Source organism: Cryptomeria japonica, chromosome 11 (genome assembly GCF_030272615.1).
Source record: "Cryptomeria japonica chromosome 11, Sugi_1.0, whole genome shotgun sequence".
In the NCBI taxonomy this organism is placed as follows: Eukaryota; Viridiplantae; Streptophyta; class Pinopsida; order Cupressales; family Cupressaceae; genus Cryptomeria; species Cryptomeria japonica.
Window position 1 is genome coordinate 100231275 of NC_081415.1, and position 22310 is coordinate 100253584.

The window sequence follows — 22310 nt, forward strand, 5'->3', positions numbered from 1 at the left end:
AAACACAAATAAATATTATATTATACAATAAGACTAAATATAATTCAAATAGATATTACATACATTAAACAACATAAACAAATGTTAAGCATACAATATAATAATGAAAAATAATTTTTACAAGAAATATACTCATGAAAGGGATTAAGCGTGGAGGACAGCGAGGAAATAAAAATGAAGGAAATAGATTTCTGAGAAGATTTTTAACAGGGTTTCAAAGGAAATACGCAGTGATTTTAAATCTCCCCAGGAAAACGCGAGCGTAGGGGGAAAAAACGTGCAAAATGATCCAACGGATGGCCGCATTCTAAGCAAATGGGCCATGGATTCAATCGTCGATCCGAACTTAGCCGTTGAGTCATAACGAATGAAAAATTGAAATTTCAAATTTCATGGAGCGTGAAAAAGCATGATTATATATAACTCTCAGCATTTGTAGACCAGGTACAGACAACGTTTTTACTTTTGATTTTCTCTTCTGCCAATACTTTGTCTTGTCTTTTGCAATTTCTTTCATTAGGGTTTGTTTTGTCTTTTGTAATTTCTTGATTTTTCCATTTTTGTAAGGGATTGTCAACAGTGTGCACACTGGTCTGTCTGCCCATGATTTTTATTTCTTATTTGTGAAACATTTTGTGTGTCTCTCATGAATTTTATCTATTATTTGGTTTTTTTTTTCACATTGTGTGTGGTAGAGGATGAAGAGGCAAAGCAGAGGAAAAGGTAGGAATCAGGAAATAACAACGGAATGAGGGCAAAAATCTTCTTCCAGGTAATTTTTCTTATAGATTATCTTTATTATTTATGATTTTCTTATATTTATGCAGTAAAAGAGGCAGAGCAGAATTTGTTTATCCTCCAGAGTGAATAGGAATCATAGATTTTCTTATGAAAACTAATGGATTGCCAGAATGAATAGGATTCCCAGATCTTCCTATTTAAATTATCTTTATTGTGAAAACTAATTGATTGTTTGCTCCACCTGAATGAATAGGATTGTTTATATATGAACAGTTGATTATATTAAGAAAGACGATAACAATAAAAAACAGCCATCTACCCTTATGGACAATTGATTATATTGAGAAAAATGATAACAATAAAAAATAGCCATCTACCCTTGAAGCTTTCAGCCCTGGCTTATTTAGCCTTAGTATCACTATCTTTATTGCTTTTGGTGTGGCTTGCCTACTTTACATGGTGCTATGATGACAGTGGTGGGCATTATATGTTAGATATTTAATATAGTTTAATGTTTTATGTAATTAGTACATTTGCATTTTTTTATTCATGACACATTACTGATTCTTGCATATGACAAACAGTACAAACACTTGCACAGACATCTTCATGCCTTCATAAAATCTTACGTTTCATTACTTGAGCCCCTTTGTGAATATTAAAATCATGTATGTATAGCCCTACAGCGTACTAGGAGCTTCATGGCATAGGACCTCAGCAATGTCATTTGTTGAAGTCCGTGGGGCAGCCTCTGTAGTCAGATCTCTTGATTAGCTCACAAAGGCACCATAGTAGAAGCTACAAATATAATATCCATTAAATTTTAAATTACATAGTTGGCAATGGAATAGTAAGCCTAAACGAAGTGTACAAACCCAAATCAAGTACCTAAAATGCAGAATAATATATTCAGGCATGTGGTTTTCATTTTCTTTTTAACACTTCTCCCCTTTTGCATTTTTAAGTTTTGAAAATTTATCAGGTGGATGTCATTGTTTTAAGCAGGGAAAAAGTTTGTGGAGTGGGACATCTTAATTCTAGGTAAATCACGAATGTTTTAGATCACTATGTTCCAATATTTTTGGTCAAGTTTTGGAATGTTATGACTGACAATCAGCTACCAGGATTGTCTGTGGGTTGTAGAAACACAGAGAAGCTGCAGTCATTGAAGTTGACGTGTTTGGTGAGGTTGACACGAATGATTACAAATGGGACCTGGTATGTACATGTGCCTAATTTTTTAGATTGTTTTCATGATCAATTTATGTGACTACCATGCTTTGTTCTATGCGTTTCTTGTGTATAACCTTCCATTTTCTGTGATGAATTTTTAAAAATAATTTTATAGATTTGGGGTCTTTAATCATTATGCTCTTGCTTTGAATATAAATGAACTGCAAGAATTGAGATTGATAGTTTAAATCATTTTTTCTCTTTTTTCTATAAAAGATGTCCTCACTCGTCCATTTTGTCTAACAAACTGACTGGAATCTCATATTGATTTTTCTTAATTGATTGCTCAAGCAAAATATGGGACTGCATCTTTTAACGTTTCATACCCTGTGAGTTGTGTACATTGTCTCTGTTTTAAGATTTTTGACTTTGGACTGTCATATTCATTGTTGAATCACTTTTTACCCTCATTGTTGATCCTTGCCTCAAGTCTTCGATGGCTGCTCTGTACATCATGATCAAAGACTGCTATCTTTGTTCTCTTTTAGAGGCTTTATTCACTGCTTTGGACTGTCTTTCTTGCTTTTGAGGCTGTGCAACATCATGTCATTGCTTGATAATTCTAAAGATACCCTGCCCTTTCTACATTACAATGAACTCTAAAGCTTTGTGACTGTCTTAGACCTTGGCGATAAGCCTTGCCTAATTGACTTGAAGTTGCTCATGGAAAGGATCTCTGACTTCTAACTTCATGGAAACCTTTGTGTTCTCATATTGCAATGGTTTCAATGCATATATTGCCTTTGATACTCACTGTCTTTATTCATTCTTTTCACTGATCATACATTCATTTTGTCTTGACGGCAAATTTGACTTTATCCACTGCCTTTAATCTGATCTTACCTTGGAATTGTGACCTCTTCAATGCTGCCCCTGCATATGCTTGCAATCACTGAGACCTTCTGTCATCCTTGACCGCTATGTAAGAGTTTTTAATGAGATTTGATGATGAAAAGACGCAACCCTCTTCTTCTTCCAGTAGCAGTATTAGGACTGTGACAGTCTTTTAAATCTGCCTTTAGACTTGTGCCTTGACAGTGATCTAAGGTTCTTAAGACTGAAACAATAAGGCTTTCTCTGCTCACTGTCTTTATTGATTGTCTATGAGGCTCATGCTTCTACTATTGACTGCTCCATTACCTAGGGCTTGTACTTTGTATCTTCTTTATACTGTCATTTGCTTGTCTCTAAGTTTTTACTGAGTATACAATAATGCCTGATGACATTTGCCTTCTTTCATTGGTATGAGTGTGATCAGGCCTATTCTCTCTATGGGTCCCCAAATCACTGTTCTCAAGATCTGTCTATGATTTGCTGCTCTTGTAGCTAGCCATGAATGTTGGTTTTGAATGCTATCTTTATCTATTCTAATCCCTGTATTTGATAGCCTCACTGTTCATAGATTTCATTGTGTTCTTTACTATAATATATTTGTGAGTGTTCCATTATGCTCCACACCTAACCATGAAAAAGCCCCTTGTATTTGTCATCTCTGTGTTATATGCTATCACAAGATGAATGGACCCCCTATGGGCTGTGATCTCTGTCAAGTGGTTCTCAGTCTGAAATCTCATCTTCACTGTTATATGTCATTTGTGTTCATATAGAAAGGATCGGCTATCAAAAACCCCCTACTCAGAGTGACATTTATTATGACAGTCACCTCTGTGTGTTTTTTTATGCCTTCTTGGAATTTTGAACCTTGATCTTTGTGAAGGAGATTATCTTTGTTTACTGCTATGAATCTATCAGTAAGTTCTTATTGTGAAGGTCTTCTACCTTCTTTCTTGAGTCTTATTAAGACCTATCTCTATTTTTCTAATCTTGACAGGGACTATTTTTTCTCTGTTTTAGAAGGTTGTCCATTCACTGTTATGGTTTCTATTGAAGACTGCTACAAGTCTTTCTTGTTCTGCCAATAAGAATGCAAACTGTCCCTAATCTGTTAGGACTGTCCTAAGCCTCTAATGCACGTGTCTTTAAATTCCTTCATACTGCTAAAATGATACAATATCATGCCCTTTGCTTCTTCTAACAATATAAGTAGCAGCTATTAACAGTAAGAGCTGCCTTGAATGGATAGTTTCCTTCGTGCTTTTACTTGGCTCTTCAATACTGGATATTGGCCTTTCATTATCTTTAATGACTTCACAACCATCTCACAAAAACATAACTGCCTCAATGCCTTAAAACTCAGATCTATCTAGTCTAACAATGTGTGTGACTGTACTTTGATTGGTGCTCATGACTATCACTGTTTGTGCTTACAATATGTGCTCTGAGTGCTTTGTGACCTGCAACTTTGGTTTGCCCTTTGATTTTAAGTTGCTCTGCTTGAATTAACCGATGCTCTAATCATGTTCTCTGTAATATTTATTGTCCTCTAACAGATCCAGGACTGTTATTAATAATATTCCATTTTTCTTAGCCCCTTGCTTCTGTTTGTGATAAGCATATTGTAATAATACTTCGCTTTTCTTTGCTATTCCCTTTACTTGTAATGACTGCTCCAAGTTATCCATGTCTTGATTTGTATTAAATTCTTGTCAAAACTGCTATTGGATTTGTATCCTTTAGCATCTCTCCCTTAGTCAGTTGGATATTGCTCTCCCTCTCTCTCATCTCATCCTACAAGATCTCCAGTCATTGTCTTCTATTGCAGAGGACTGCTACCTATTCATGCTTAATATCTGTGTTTTCCTCAGGAAGTTAACTGTGTTCTTTCTATGTTCTGTGACAGTCTCAAATGATTGTTCTAATCCTTTTGATCTGTATCTCTCATTGTTAGCTCATGGTTGTCCCTTGTAGGTTTTTTGAGAAAAGATTTCATGGAAGTGTATCAATAATAGACTCTTCCATTATATGGCAGTGAAACAACTCTTTCACAATTCTTTTGATAGCCTAACCCTCATGACTGAGACAAATTCATTCTATTGTGAATAATGACAAAGAACTTTCCATTATAGTGTCTCAGCTGAAAGAGGCTTAATCACACAATTGTCTACTCATATGGAAATGATACAACTCTTTCCCATGCATGCAACCTTGAAGTTCTTTCTACGAATGACAATGGGAGAGTTTTGAAAGGTGGAACTGACCTGTTTGGAGATGTTTATGTGGATGGCGTATGCATGAAGCCACTAAAGCGATCTCCACGATTTGCGATCTCTTCTACTCATTCTTTTCTCTGTTGTAGATGCTCCTTCCACGTACAAACCCTCCGATAATGCTGCATGATCTCTGCATGAGCTCGAAACTGGTGTTTGGTGGATGGTTGATGATGCCATGAAGGCGTATAAGGGTTTGCATATGGCCTTTGGTTGACAGAACTCTTTGTTACATGATGTAAGTATCAGTCCAGAGGGAAATTTCTCCATGAAAACTAAGAGAAAACCCTAAACATAACATGAGATTACAATCTCTACCCCTTATTTCCCCTCCAAGCATAAAAGCATGATTTTATTTTGACTTTATGGAACGTGGGAAATAGGATTCGCTTTAAATATTTGTTAACCTTTAATCAAACAAAGAGTATTTGAGGTTTTAACTTGTACCTATCAAACCACTAAAAATTTGATTTAAAATATTGGTCGCTAGCTCCTCAAAATTTTCAAATAAGACCTAGAACCCTGTAAAAAATAGGCAACAATAACCACCAGTCACAATTCTTTTATCTTCTCCCTTTGTTTAGTGTACATTATCTTTCTAAAGACAACACCTCTGGTTAGGAGCCATCTAAAGATAAATGTAGTAGACAAACAATAAAAATAGTTAAAAGAATGAAATATGGATCTGTTTAAAAATTTGAGCAAGCTCTTGAAGAAGAAACAATAAAAATAGTTGAAAGAATGAAATCTAAAATTGTTTAAAAATTTAAGCAAGCACATGAGGAAGAGAGAATAAGAAGCGTAAACACTCAGTGTATTGATATACCAATGAAGAAAAATAAAAGACCTAAAAATCAGACTTGAATCAGACCAACAATAAAAAAATTAGACAGGCTAAAATCAGACTTGAATCATACCAACAATAAAAAAATTGGACCCAAATTGTTGACATAGATTCTAGATTGAAAGTCATTCCACAAGGGAAAAATGCAGATGCCATGATGGTCCAGTATCCCTTATTTAGTTGCAAATTTATTATTCTTTAATAGCGATGCATGCATACATTGAATGGCAGACACTTGAGAATGAATCCACTAATCCAGATCCAGCCCTGTGTATTTTCTGTTCTATAATGCAGGTCTACTATCAAAACGTGCATCGTTTTTATATTATGATTCAAGAGGTTTACATTGCACCTATAGTGGGACAGTAAGCCTACCTAGCAGACCCTCTTGGTTGTGTTGGACACCTATGTGAAGCACATGAATTAATTGAATAGATGCCTCCACAGCCTACTTGTTTGGGGGGGCTTTTCTTAGCGCATGTAGAGTTTGTGGGCAGCTTTCCATAGAGTGTCTTTTTACATTATCACCTGAAACACCTGGGTATTATGTTCCGCTTTCAAATATTTATGCAGAAGCTAATAGTTGGGATGATGTCCCAATAACATGAAAGTTGATGAATGAGAGGGGATTGAAAAAGAAATTGCAATGCAGTGTGATTGAGTTAAAGAGAAGAGTGCATTTTTTCTTATTGATGGCAGATCCCAACCACAATTTGATGAAATCTATGCAAAGTTGGATAGACCAAAGACTGACAAGGGAAGCAGGTTATGTACCATAATTGCCATACATAAAAGCATTGCATGTCTAAAAATTCACGATCCATAAAAGAACAGGTTGGATAGTAACTAACCAGATCCATCCCCCATCTTTCATCTCCCATGATTGACCTGTCAAAGTTGTCTGCACGTTGCACACATCATCCAATGATGGCTATTGTTACATCTGGATGGCTCAAAATGGTTCTGATACTATGTTGGACAACTAGATTAAACTAGAAATCAATTGAACGCTACCCTTCTAATTGTTGGCTGATCCACTTACATATTTAGCATTAGCAGTAGTTCCAAAACCTCTAACCATTGTTTGAACTTTGACAGCAATGGTTAAAGTCACTGGTTGCATAGACTACATCTTATGAAAGTTCTCTGTTGCAGGTTTAGTCTTTAAATAGAAGTACCAATGAGCTTTAGAGTCCGAATTATCTTGATAAAAAATTTCTCACGTCAAACCTAATTATAGGTTGATATCTAAGTTGTTTGCCTCCATAACTCCCTCTCGCATTATGCAGTCCCTCGCATATAATAACAAATTTACTGATTTGACGATAATCGACATCATAATGCAGGAAAAGGGCATGCAGTTTTGTCCATGCTATCAATTATCTTGACATCATGTCCCTGCCTGAATCAGAAGCGATTGTAATCCTCCTTACCGTTTTCACAAAATCTTTGTATTCAAATTAAGGATAATTAAAATGATGATTTTATCAATCGATAAAGGATCTATATAAGAGATCACTTCTAAAAGCAAAGCAAAAGAAGATTTCTGCAGGAAACTATTTATATCCAAGGTTGCATGGGTACGGGGGTACTTGGAGACTTTGGAGACTGGTGCTGGTACTGGTATGGCTATTTTTTCAAAATAGGCGACGTGGGTACTTGGAGACGCCAATTTCTTTTAAATGTAATTTAATAATTTATAGAAATCTCTGAAAATATAATGACATTGAACATTAAATATAATATAATAATTTAGTAATGGTTGTTGCAATGTTTTAAGAAATCCTTGTGACCTGCATTTGTTTTGAGCATTGTTTTTCTTCCGTTTGTACTACATTTTGATTATTTTGTTGCCTGTGTTTGTTTGTTTTTTAACATTTTAAGGTTTCCTTTTTTTTTTGTTTGGCTTGGAGACGGTGGGAGACGGGCGGATACGTTAGTGGGAAGTCTCCTCTCTATGGAGACGTTTCCAACCAAGTTTCCGGTGCGGGATATGCGTCCGAGTCTCCTGTACGAGTACCCAGGGGTTGGGTACGAGTACCCATGCAAACCTTGTTTATATCACATGAAAGAACTTAATTTTCATCATTGTAAAACAAACTGAAATTAAGCTCAAGATAACGGTGAAAGAGGCACACAATTGGATGAGACAGATAACCTATACATAAGGCTCCTCCCCAGCATGCCTCAGAGTGTTGCCAATGTCCTTGTAGAGAACACGATTTGAAAGCTTAAATTCTTCAATACCAAACATCTTTGCCAAACTGTCATAAAGTTTTTCAGATGTACTGAAGAGTGTTAGATCAAGGTTACGGCCTACTTCATTAGTCTCGCTAAAGACTTTACATTATAAAATTATAAGTAATGAGTATTTTGACTTTACATTAAAATGGGCTTTGGTTATACGATCCTTCTTTGTTATTCTTTAACATTTCTTCTATTCAACCCTTCAAAATAAGAAGCAAAATAAGCCATTTTATTACATTTGAAACATCTTATATGAAGGATCAATTAGCCACCTTAGTACGAATGCTCTTGGCAATAGGTAAATCCCCATCTCCTCATACTTTTATCCTGTGAAACATAATTTTAGATCTGTTTTCTTTAAACATGACTCGTTCCAAAAATCCCAGCAGAAGCAAATACAATCTTATCCAGACATTTTCAATAGACAATATAGGAGAGTTGAAAAAAGTGAAAAAAAACAAATGGTTCTGCTTTCTTATTAATCATTACACACTGTAGGAGGAGTTCCTGCATATTACAATCAATTTAAAAAGAAGATGCCCAAAATCCAATGTGGTAATGTTATTTGCAAGTGTTCTTTAAAGCTTCTTCTATCTCATGGTTTTCTAACGCAAGGAGGAGAAAACAGACATTTGTTGTATCATCCTCGCTGCTAGATGGCACTAATACTTCTGCTTCTACGCAGAAGATAAATATTTCATCTTCAGGTCAATGAATGCCATCGGTCTTAGTCTATACTCTTTTAACTGTCTAAAAACATTCCAAAGTCCAATTCATTCTACTCTATCTTCATACCAATTAGCTCTGATACCATGTTATTTTTAGTACTTTCAGATTGAATAAAACTCAGAAAATTAGAATAAGGTTAATTAACTTATTGTTTTCCAGACTTAAGCATAATAAAGGAAATGAAATGCAAAAGACAAAACACAGTTACCCTGGGAAAACCTCCTAGGAGGAAAAACCCAGCCAAAGGATCCTCAGATCTGATTATGATTTTGAATTCAACTGAACATTACATATGATCTACAGCCTCTTATGAAGTTCACTGTATGGTCTCTAGCTTCTTATGAAGTTTGCTGCCCTTAATTTGGGATTTGCAAGTGTCTAATGGAGTTCGCTGTCTCCTATTGATGATCTGAAGTTCACTGCCTTTAACTAGGGATCTGCAGATGTCTGATGGAGTTCACTGTCTCCCATTGAGGATCTGCTGCTAATTAATGGAGTTCGCTGTCTATTGTTGAGGATCTGCTGCTAACTAATGGAGTTCGCTGTTTGCCAGATGCCTTAATATAAAGTTCGCTTTTCACTGAATAAAATTTTCATCTGCCTGAGTTGGAATAATGATAATGAGAAGCAAGAGTCACATTTATAGGAGACTTATTTCCTTTTAACATTCCGGCCTTCTTGTATTTAAACATTATTAATTATATTAATTATATTAATTCCTTTTAATTGCATTGAATAGGGTCGGCCCTATCAAGGAGGCGTGATATGTTTAAGTGTAGCGTGGGAGCCTTTTTAGGTGGGAGCCGAGGAGTATTGGGCCTGGCCCTATATGATGGAGGCGGATTCCAATGTTGGAATCCGCCAGCCCTAATTACAAACAACACTCCCTCTTAATTAGGGAATAGAATCATAATCATAATCTTCTAGCTTGCACACAAGCATAGACTGGATCCACCTTGCATTATTCAAAGAGGGTGGAGAGGATCCTTTTCTACCATCTTACATTGCCCGAAGAGGATGGTTAATACCACCTTACATTGCCCGTAGAGGGTGGCTAACATTTACAACACCATCTTACATTGCCCCGCAGAGGATGGTTAAGAATTATACTTCTCCCTGAGAAGTTTACACTACCACCTTGCATTGCCCGCAAAGGGTGGATTTATACAATACAAAGTATCACTGAACTTGAGACTCCCTCTCAATCGGAGTTTCATTTTCTACAATACCGAGTCTATCCCTGAAGTACACAAACTTCACTTTGGATAGAGGCTTGGTAAGGATATTTGCAACCTGCTCATCAGTGCTGACGTATTTCAGCTGAATGGCACCCCTTTGCACCATATCCCGAATGAAGTGATAATGGGTTTCCACATGTTTTGACCTGTCATGAAACACTGGATTGATAGACATTTTAATACAACTCTGGTTATCACAGTGAATAACTGTAGGGTCCCATGGCTGACCAAACAGTCCAACAAGAAGCTTACGAAGCCACACTGCTTCTCTGGATGCTACACTTGCTGCAATATACTCAGCTTCAGCAGTACTCAATGCCACTGAGGATTGTTTTCTGCAAGCCCAAGAGATTACTGCAGAACCCAAGCTGAAACAAATACTGGAGGTGCTTTTCCTGTCTTTGACGCTTCCAACCCAGTCTGCATCAGAATAACCTTCCAAGGTTATTGGGGTGTTACGTGGATACTTCAGCCCAAAGCCAACTGTGCCCCGCAAGTATCTTAGAATATGCTTGGCTGCAACAAGGTGAACATGCTTGGGCAAACTCATGAACTGACTGAGGGCATTCATAGCAAAACATATGTCTGGTCTAGTGTTAACTAGATACATCAGTGATCCAATCAACTGTCGGTACTCAGATGGATCTGCAAATTCAGAGTTAGCTGCAGAAACACTTAACTTCTTTAAGTTAGATTCCATAGGAGTAGACATTGGTTTACAATCCATCATTCTAAATCTTTTCAAAATGTCAATAGTATACTTCCCTTGACTTAGAAAGATTTCGTTAGATCTTTGCCATACTTCTAGACCTAGGAAATAATGCATTAGACCTAAATCTTTCATTTCAAATTCTGAAGCTAATTCTTTCTTGCATCTAATTATAAGTTCATCTTTACCAGTCAAAAATAAGCCATCCACATAAAGAACTAGAATTAGCATTTCATCATTGGCTACTTTAAAGTAAATGTTGGGGTCAGCATCATTTTTACAAAAACCTAGACTTAGCAAATATTTATCAATTCTTTCATACCAAGCACGAGGAGCTTGTTTAAGACCATATAGAGCTTTCTTTAACCTGCACACATGGGTTAATCTCTCCTGAATCTCATATCCCTCAGGTTGCTCAATATAGACTTCTTCCTCAATGACACCATTGAGAAAGGCAGTCTTAACATCCATCTGATGTAGTTTCCAACCCTTAGAAGCAACAATAGCAATTATTGTTCTAATGGAAGTATATCTAGCAACAGGAGGGAATGTTTCTTCATAGTCTATGCCTTCCTTTTGGGAAAAACCACGCGCTACAAATCTAGCCTTATATTTTTCAATACTACCATCAACATTATGTTTAATTTTAAATAACCATTTAGAGGAAACAATAAACTTACCTTTGGGTCTGGGCACAAGGTCCCACACATCATTCTTGATGATTGACTGATATTCTTCATCCATAGCAAGCTTCCAGGCATGATGACTTAAGGCTTCTTCAACATTGCAAGGTCCAGTTTCAATGAGATTACACATTAAAGAAACATAGTTGGAAAATACCTGAGGTCTCTTAGTTTCACGGAAGGTGCCACTTGGAGCAGCAAATCTTTCAGCTTCTTGAATGGTGTTTCTTACCCAAAGTGGTCTCTTCTTGGTAACGACAATGTCACTAGGAATATCAGTGGGATTCATGGGTTCTGGAGGATCATCATGATCATCTTGTGGTGGAGGTTCAACTTGCTGAATTTGAATCTCAGGGTTAGTATCAATGTTCATATTTTGATTATCATCAGATTCATCAATAACACAAGAACCCTTCAATTTCTTAAACGCAATGTCTTCTTCAAATTTAACATCCCTACTTACCTCAACATACCTTTGACCTGAATGCTTTGGAGGATTCACTGTATCCGACTAGCATGCCTTTCTTTCCGGAGGGTTCCAACTTTGATCGCTTTTCCTTGGACACATGAACATAGACGGGACTTCCAAAGATCCTGAGGTGACTAATGTCTGGTTTGAGTCCCGTGAAGGCTTCTTTCGGGGTCATGTTCTTTAGAGCACGATGAGGACATCTGTTCTAGATATATACTGCTGTTCTAGAAGCCTCAGCCCATAGGAAGGTCTGCAAGTCTTGATCGTGAATCATAGCCTTTGCAGCCTCCACAATGGTCCTATTCTTTCTTTCAACAACACCATTTTGTTGAGGATTGTATGGAACACAAAACTCCCTCTTAATTCCTGACTCAACACAAAAATCATGAAAGCTACCGGAGGTGTACTCACCTCCATTGTCAGATCTTAAACATTTGATTCTTTTACCAGAGAGGTTTTCAGTTAATGTTTTAAACTCCTTAAATTTACTTAAGACTTCATCAGATTCTTTAGATTTCAAGAAGTAGATCCAAGTTTTCCTAGAGAAATCATCTATGAAGATTACATAATAAAGGAATCCACTAGGAGATGCTATAGACATAAGACCACATAAATCAAAGTGAACAAGTTCTAGTTTATCTTTAGCTCTATTTTTACTTTTATGAAAAGGACTTTTAACATTCTTACCAATAGCACAACCTTTACAAGTGTTATCATGAATTTGACTGAGTTTAGGCATACCTTTGACTAGCCTTTCAAGGGATGGAAGAGCTTGATAATGTAGATGTCCAAGTCTTCTATGCCATAACTCACATGATTCCGGGGCCTCATTAATGAGGGCTTGAATAGGGTTAGTAGAGAGCTTATAAAGACTATCATATCTATGACCAATTATACGAGCAGATTCAAAACTATCTTTCTTAGACCAAGCAAGAACTTTTCCTTCAGAAGATGCAATTTGATAACCTTTATCTTCTAGAGCAGAAATGGAAATTAGGTTTCTTTTAATTCCAAGAACAAACAATATATCACTAAGATGCAAGGAAATACCAGAATCTAATTTTAGAGAAGTAGAGCCAGAACCTCTTACCGAATAACGAGCGTCATCACCAATTACTACGTGAAGGCTGGTATCCTTTTCTACTAGGCCTGAAAGATGATCGCAGTAACCTGTGATGTGTCTGGAGGCACCACTGTCAATCAACCATGTATTGCTATCTGAGGGAACACTGCTAGATAGAGCGGAGATGAATAAGAAGTCATCATTTTGTTCTGAGACTTCATTTAGGTTTGCTTCACTCTGGTTAGGGTTAAACTGACATTCCTTAGCATAATGACCAAATTTGTCACATCTAAAACATCGCACACGCGAGGTATCTCTTGGTTTCTTCCAAGGGTGTTGGGAACTAAAGGATCTGGAATCCCTATTTCTTCTAGGATAAGGTTGCTTCCAATTTCCCCTTTTCTTGCATTGCGCTGCAAGTATGTGATGTTCATCTACATGGGGGCTCTTGGATTGACTCCTTGTGAAGAGGCGAGACTCTTCCTGGATGCAGTCATTCTTAAGGCGATCAAGAGTAGGTAACTCCGACCGACCACTTACGGTTTGGATAAATGACTCCCAAGAGAGAGGTAGACCATTAAGGGCAATTAAACCTAGCTGATTCTTTAGTTCTGAAATTTTTATGAAATAGGAAATAACAGAATCTTCTTTAGCCATTTTGATATTAAGTAGTTGTTGTCTTAATGTAATTGCCCTACTAAGATTGTTAACTTCATATGTACCTTGTAGATGGCTGAACATTTCCCTTGCAGTGTTGAATGAGGCAATAGAGGTGACGAGGTGGTCTTTGACTGAATCAATGAGAATCTTCCTGGCCTTGATAGCATCCCTTTTGAATTGTTTCAACTCAGCTGCATCCGAAGGCTCAGTTAGCGCTTTCGCTTCAATGAATTGGAGAAGATCTTCTTCCTCAAGAGCCAACTTGATTCGAACTTTCCATGCAGTAAAATTTAGATTCCCATCAAGCCTATCTTCAACTTTCAGCCCCATTGACCTGATCTGCAAAAGCTACAGCAATCTGGAAATAAAGGTGTACTAAATTTTAAATCTGAAGATTGATCTAACCAATTAGCTCCGATACCATGTTATTTTTAGTACTTTCAGATTGAATAAAACTCAGAAAACTATAATAAGGTTAATTAACTTATTGTTTTCCAGACTTACTACCCTAGGAAAACCTCCTATGAGGAAAAACCCAGCCAAAGGATCCTCAGATCTGATTATGATTTTCAATTCAACTGAACATTATATATGATCTACAGCCTCTTATGAAGTTCGCTGTATGGTCTCCAGCTTCTTATGAAGTTTGCTGCCCTTAATTTGGGATCTGTAGGTGTCTAATGGAGTTCGCTGTCTACTGTTGAGGATCTGCTGCTAACTAATGGAGTTCGCTGTTTGCCAGATGCCTTAATATAAAGTTCGCTTTTCACTGAATAAAATTTTCATCTGCTTGAGTTGGAATGATGATAATGAGAAGCAAGAGTCACATTTATAGGAGACTTATTTCCTTTTAACATGTCGGCCTTCTTGTATTTAAACATTATTAATTATATTAATTCCTTTTAATTGAATTGAATAGGGTCGGCCCTGTCAAGGAGGCATGATATGTTTAAGTGTAGCGTGGGAGCCTTTTTAGGTGGGAGCCGAGGAGTATTGGGCCTGACCCTATATGATGGAGGCGGATTCCAATGTTGGAATCCGCCAGCCCTAATTACAAACAACAATGAGTATTTTGACTTTACATTAAAATGGGCTTTGGTTATACGATCCTTCTTTGTTATCCTTTAACATTTCTTCTATTCAACCCTTCAAACTAAGAAGCAAAATAAGCCATTTTATTACATTTGAAACATCTTATATGAAGGATCAATTAGCCACCTTAGTACGAATGGTCTTGGCGATAGGTAAATCCCCATCTCCTCATACTTTTATCCTGTGAAACATAATTTTAGATTTGTTTTCTTTAAACATGACTCGTTTCAAAAATCCCAGCGGAAGCAAATACAATCTTATCCAGACATTTTCAATAGACGATATAGGAGAGTTGAAAAAAGTAAAAAAAACAAATGGTTCTGCTTTCTTATTAATCATTACACACTGTAGGAGGAGTTCCTGCATATTACAATCAATTTAAAAAGAAGATGCCCAAAATCCAATGTGGTAATGTTATTTGCAAGTGTTCTTTAAAGCTTCTTCTATCATGGTTTTCTAACGCAAGGAGGAGAAAACAGACATTTGTTGTATCATCCTCGCTGCTAGATGGCACTAATACTTCTGCTTCTACGCAGAAGATAAATATTTCATCTTCAGGTCAATGAATGCCATTGGTCTTAGTCTATACTCTTTTAACTGTCTAAAAACATTCCAAAGTCCAATTCATTCTACTCTATCTTCATTTTCTTGATTGGAGGAAGTTTAAGAGTGAGCACCGGATTGGAACTTTAAGCTTGCAAGATTTAAGATTCTTTATGTCCAATATAAGAGGCAATCAGGCTCAGCTAGTCAGTCCGGGCTGTCAACAGAGGGAACCATTTTTCTGTGTGGCAACTGAGTAGAATCAAAGGAAACTTCATTTCTTCCATATGATTGAGGCTGCTCTTATGTAGATATTTCAAATTACTTTCAATTTTGTAAAACAATTTACTTGTCAAATCTTCTACTTATAAAATTTAGGAATAAATATTGATACGACTCTTTAATACTCCACTTCACTCCTCTCTGGTTCTACTATGGGGCCGATAGAATGCACCGGCCCCATAGACAGCGTCCTCCTCTCCACTACGAGGTCCTCTCACCCTAAAATATACTGACCATTGAAGTGCTAAACAAACTTGAGGATTGCTCTTTTACTAACATATCGTTCCTGCCTTAAGTAGAATGTAGAGAGTATGTTTTCTTATAAGTAAAAACCACCAGGTTGGTATTGTTGAAATTTACTGTAATTTCTGAAAATGATGATTTTCGGCAGTCAATTTTGCAGCACACAAGTTCTAATTTCCATAATATCTTTTCCTGGCATCTGACTTGGTAAAAACTACAGCCGACGTTACACCAGTTACAAGTTAAATGAATAGTATTTTTTCACAATTACTTGTGTCAGAATTGCCTCAGGTAAAAAAGGCACTGAGAAGAATAAATCAGAAGAACTTAGGGCTTATAAAAAACTTTCCAGAAACTTGTAAGTTATATGAAATTTTTTATGTGATTGGTTATAAAAGTAAATTTTGAAAATATTGTGCTTGTTGGGTTATATTGTTGCTCAATTTGCCAAAGCCTAACTCAATTGTTGGTGCTTCAGCTTGCAAAATTTTTCACCAATTTTAACTTATGTCACAAACCCTACAAAAATCTACTTTTGAGAATAAGTTATTGCCTCCATCTTTGAAGAAAAAGAAGAGAAGGCTAGTTATTGCCTGCATCTTTGAAGAAAAAGATTAAGTTCATTTCAGAGAGAGTGTATAAAAGAGCTAGTGTGTATTGGAGGTCATCCTGAGAAAGAAAAAAAATGAGAAATAATAGGTCTTTTTACATATAAATTCATTAAAAAACAGCTCAGGAGAAGTTGAAACACTGTTGAATATGACAGTATAGGAACCCAATGTGAATAGTGTCTAGAGGTCGTAGCATCAAACGAATGTATTGTTTAATTCAAAGTTGTAAATTTTGGGGGTTGAAAAGGAGCTCAAATTTGGCTATTTTTAAGACGCAAAGATAGAATCAGATTTTTTGGAAAGACATTGCAATCTGAAATTGGCATAAGTTTACAGTACAATCACAAATGTCAAAACTATAACGTATGCATCGGACAGTATGTGGAAGTTTATAAGGAATTTCCCATGTAAGCATTTAGAGCGAGCCTTGAGAAACAAAGCATATTGCACAACATCAGGCTCATTTCCACAGAGGAGTATGATGGGTATATTTCATAAGCAGAACATTGTTAATATAATTGAATACAATTTTATGCTGACTATCATTGCCTAAACTTCATAGGCTTAAATATTGTCGACCAAGTTAAATTTAAAACCTTAGGAAGCCACATTGGCAAGCACCCAGATAAAGGGTATATATATATATGGCAAACTGATACACCAATTCCTTATATTCATGCAGAAATGTGTCTATTTTAGCTTGATTCCAGAGCCTTCTTTGAACGGTTTTGAGTCAATTCATCTAAGGCCCTTTAAAAGCTATGACTGACCTTACAGCCTTTCTAGAGAGGTTTTGAGCCAATTGATCTCTAGGGCATTTCATTTGTTATGTTTTCATCTATTTTAAAACAAATTTTGATTGGTGTTGAGGGTAGAGATGCACACTGGAGTGAAGCTTGACTTTGAAGAAGTAAGTGTCATGTGGGGTAGTTTTTACAATTTAATTATATGATCCGAGTCCGTGGGGTGTAAAACATTTTCGTAGTATCAAAAATGGATCATGTTATTGTGAAGAATACTGCTCATAGCATTCTGACTGAGGTTGTCCCTTTTTCTTCCAAAAATATTGAAGAAACAAAACATTTGGAAATGGACTTGTGAATTTTTTGTGTTTTTTATAACTGTCTTCAAACTCCAACAGTTTTCTACCTTGTGATTTTTTTTGGTTTGTTATAGTTGTAAAATGTATGAATCCTTTATCATCCTAGATTTCATTTATCTATTATGTTGACTAATTTATGGCTGAATTGGTTTGACAGGGTGGCAGACAACAAGCTCACACAATCCTTCTTTGCAACTTACTCAATGACAGGGTGGCAGCATGTTGCAGCAATTGAGCAGCTTTTTGAATTAGTAGTTTTTCATCAAGGTGTATTCAAAACAGCAAGAGATGGAATTAGACTTGCATCATTTATTTAGTTATATTTTGGTCAAGCATATTGACTTGATAGCATTGTAACATGTACAAATCTGGTGTTTAATAAAAAAATTATTGGAAGGGGTTAAAAACCCCTTCTAAAGGCTGAAGGGAATAATCACTGGCCATGGTTATTCCTTGAGGTCGTGTTTTGTGACAGCTTAAAGAATGGTCAGGCCAAGACCATTCTTTAAGTTTTGTGCCTCGTTTTCTTTTCTTTTTTTTTATTAGTTTAATTTTTATTTAAGCATTTATTAATTTCAATTTCAGCACTAAAGTTAAATTTCACAATTTTGAAAATAAATCTATCATTACCCTCTTTAAATATTTTATGAATCCTTACAAAAGCCAAATTTGCTCACTTTATGGATGCAATTCACACTACATAACTATGCCACTACGAATTTAAAAATGGTAGTCACATGATTAATAATATGATAGAAACCAATCATGAATTACCCTTACAAAAATACCATTAAAAGAGCATCATGAATTCACTTTATTATTGCAATCAATCTGCATAACATAAGAATTTCACCATAATTATAATAAAATATGTATTTTGATAACATATTAACACTATCTCATATTCCATAACTAAAAACAAATCATAATACGACAACTTAACATACCCATCACATTTAAGTTGCATATTCAAAACTATAATCATCACATTTAATTTGCAAAACTATGTAAATAACTTTTATATATAACTTTTGTCTTGTCTTGTCTTGTCTCGTCTTGTGTGGTTTGTGTTGTGTTGTGTTGTTTTGTGGTTGTCTTAGGTCAATTAGGGGAGGCCAAATAAGCTTCTACCTTCACGTGGTTGGCCTTGTTAGTAGAGAATGTTTGAATAAATATTCTTGAAGCTAAGAGAAGCTTGTGTAAATATTGTCATTTAAAATAAATAATATTTTATAAATTTAAGGTTTCATTGCAAGTTGAAATTCTTTAAGTAAAAAGAAAATTGTTATTGCAAATGCAAAATTAAGGTGAAATAAATAATATTTTTAAAACTAGAAGCATATAAGATATGTTTTCATGATGGTAAATATTGTGTTTCCTGTTTTATATGGAGGTTGTTTTAATCTATATTTCTAACCCAAAACCTAATTCTAAGCATTATTAGGGTTTAGGGTTACTTTACCCCAAACCTAACCCTAACTCTAAGGATTATTATTAGGGTTTAGGGTTACTTTACCCCAAACCTAACCCTAACTCTAAGGATTATTATTAGGGTTTAGAGTTTTGAGTTAGGTTTAGAGTTTACATCATGGTTATGATCACAATTAAGGGTTAGGTTTAGGGTTATTGTTAGGGTTTAGTTTAGATTTAGGGTTATTGTTAGGGTTTAGTTTAGATTTAGGGTTAGGACTATTGTTATGGTTAGGATTTGGGGTTTAGGGGTTTATGGTTGCAGTTTTAGGGTTCAGGTTTATAGATTATTGTCAGGAAACTCTAAATCCTAAACCTTGAACCCAAAACCCAACCCTAAACCCTAAATTCTAACCCTAAGCTCCAAACCATAAAATCTAACCATAAAACGTAAACCTTAAAACCCAATTGTAAACCCTAAACCCAACCTTGAATCTTAAACCTATAATTTTTACCCTTTGGTTTAAGGTATAGGTTTAATGTTTAGGGTTTAGAGGTTTAGGGTTTTATGTTTTGGGATTAGGGTTTAACATTTAGGGTTTAGGATTTTAGAGTTTAGGGTTTACATCATGGTTAGGTTTAAGGGTTTATTTAGGTTGGGGTTTAGGGATTATTGTTAGGAAAACTTAAACCCTAAGCACCCAACAACGCTAAACGCGTAATTTTAATTGTATTAGGGTTAACGATTAGGGGTAGGATCATTGTTTAGGGTTTAGGGTTATGGTTTGGTTTAGGGTAACAAGGGTTTGGGGATTATTGTTAGGCCTAAACCCCAAATCCTAAACCCTAAATCTAAAACCTAAACCCCTAAAATCAAACTCTAAACACTAAACTCGCTAAACCCAATCATGATGCCTAAACTATAAACCTAATCCTAAACCTAACCATGATACCCTATGGGTTTAGGGTTGAGGGTTTAAAGAGGGTTAGGGTTTAGAGTGTAGGTTGGTTTAGGGTTTGGGTGAGGGTTTTAAGGATTAGGGTTTTAGTGTTTAAGGTTTCTTAACAATAAACCCTAACCCTTAATCGTTGCCCTCTGATGTAAACCCTAAAACCTAAACTATAACCCTAAACAATAAACCTAACCATGATGTAAATCCTAAAACCAAGACCCTAAATCTACAGGGGTTTAGGGTTTACGATTAGATTTTAGGGTTTGGGGCTTAGGGTTGGGTTTTAGGTTTAGAGTTTCCTAACAATAGTCCATAAACCCCAACCCTAAACCCTTAACTATAATTGTAAACCTGAATCCTAAACCTAATAAATCCTAGCCCTAAAAATAATCCTAACCCTAAATCCTAAACCTACCCTTAACAAATCCTAGCCCTAAAAATAATCCTAACCCTAAATCCTAAACCTAACCCTAACAATAAATCCCAACCCTTAACCTAACCCGAACCATAATCCTAAAACCCTAAACCCTTAACACTAAACCTAACCATGATACCCTATGGGTTTAGTGTTTAAGGTTGGGTTTAGGGTTCAGGGTTCAGGGTTCAGGGTTCAGGGTTCAAGGTTAGGTTAAGTGTTTAGGGTTAAAAGTTTGGCTTTACAATTTAGGGTTCAGGTTTAGGATTTAAGGAGGGTATAGGTTTTTAGGGTTTAAGGTTCGGGTGAGGGTTTTAAGGATTAGGGTTTTAGGGTTTAGGGTTTCTTAACAATAAACCCTAACCCTTAATTGTTACCCTCTGATGCAAACCCTAAAATCTAAACTATAACCCTAACCCTAAACAATAAACCTAACCATGATGTAAACCCTAAAACCAAGACCCTAAATCTACGAGGGTTTAGGGTTTACGGTTACATTTTAGGATTTGGGGCTTAGGGTTGGGTTTTAGGTTTAGATTTTCCTAACAATAATCCATAAACCTAAATCCTAAACCCTTAACTATAATTGTAAACCCAAATCCTAGAATTTAGAATTTAGGGTTTAGGGTTGGGTTTTAGGTTCAAGGTTTAGGATTTAGAGTTTCCTAACAATAATCTGTAAATCCTAGACCTAACAATAATCCTAACCCTAAATCCTGAACCTAACCCTAACAATAATCCTTACCCAAACCCCGAATCACAATCCTAACCCTAAACCCTAAACCCCAAATCCTAACCATAACAATAGTCCTAACCCTAAGTTCTAAAACTAAACCCTAACAATAACACTAAACCTAACTCTTAATTGTGATCATAACCATGATGTAAACCCTAAACCCTAATAATAATTCTAAGACTTAGGGTTAGGTTTGGGGTAAAGTAACCCTAAACCCTAATAATGCTTAGAATTAGGTTTTGGGTTAGAGATATAGATTAAAACAACCTCCATATAAAACAGGAAACACAATATTTTACCATCATTAAAACATATCTTATATGTTTCTAGTTTAAAAAATATTATTTATTTCGCCTTAATTTTGCATTTGCAATAACAATTTTCTTTTTACTTAAAGAATTTAAATTTGCGATAAACTACCTTAAATTTATAAAATATTATTTATTTTAAATGACAATATTTGCACAAGCTTCTCTTAGCTTCAAGAATATTTATTCAAACATTCTCTACTAACAAGGCCAACCACGTGAAGGTAGAAGCTTATTTGGCCTCCCCTAATTGACCTAAGACAACCACAAAACAACACAACACAACACAAACCACACAAGACAAGACTTGGACAAGACAACGTTTTGTTTTATTTATAAAATTTATTTACATAGTTTTGCAAGTTAAATGTCATGGGTATGTTAAAGTTGTCGTATTATGATTTGTTGTTAGTTATGGAATATGAGATTGTGTTAATATGTTATCAAAATACATATTTTATTATAATTATGGTGAAATTCTTATGTTATGTAGATTGATTACATTAATAAAGTGAATTCATGATGCTCTTTTAATGGTATTTTTGTAAGGGTAATTCATTATTGGTTTTTACAATATTGTTAATCATGTGACTGCCATTTTTAAATTCTTAGTGGCATAGTTATGTAGTGTGAATTGCATTCATAAAGTGAACAAATTTGGCTTTTGTAAGGATTATTTATGATCATCCTTTGTGCTCTGTTTAATAAATGATTCATAAAACATTTAAAGAGGGTAATAATAGATTTATTTTCAAAATTGTGAAATTTACTTTAGCGCAGAAATCAAAATTAATAAATGCTTAAATAAAAATCAAATTAATAAAAAAATATGCAAAGAAAACGAGGCACAAAACTTAAAGAATGGTCTTGGCCTGACCATTCTTTAAGC

The 22310-nt window shown here is 35.5% G+C and overlaps 1 protein-coding gene across 6 annotated transcripts; it reads left to right on the forward strand.

Moving 5' to 3' along the window:
- Nucleotides 1-158: 158 nt before the first annotated feature.
- On the forward strand, nt 159-18065 carry LOC131041281 (uncharacterized). Of its 6 annotated transcripts, none has more exons than XR_009105001.2 (5): nt 159-444; nt 696-772; nt 1724-1782; nt 1866-1959; nt 17757-18065. XR_009105001.2 is itself a non-coding variant. In XM_057974313.2 (5 exons), the coding sequence occupies exons 2-5, from the start codon at nt 749-751 to the stop codon at nt 17914-17916; spliced, it is 318 nt and encodes a 105-aa protein (XP_057830296.2). In that variant the 5' UTR covers nt 159-444; nt 696-748; the 3' UTR covers nt 17917-18065. The 6 variants fall into 6 exon arrangements, 1 of the variants encoding a protein (XP_057830296.2); XR_009105000.2 differs by having other exon boundaries at nt 1747-1782; XR_009105002.2 differs by having other exon boundaries at nt 1747-1782; nt 1885-1959.
- The last annotated feature ends 4245 nt before the right edge of the window (nt 18066-22310 follow it).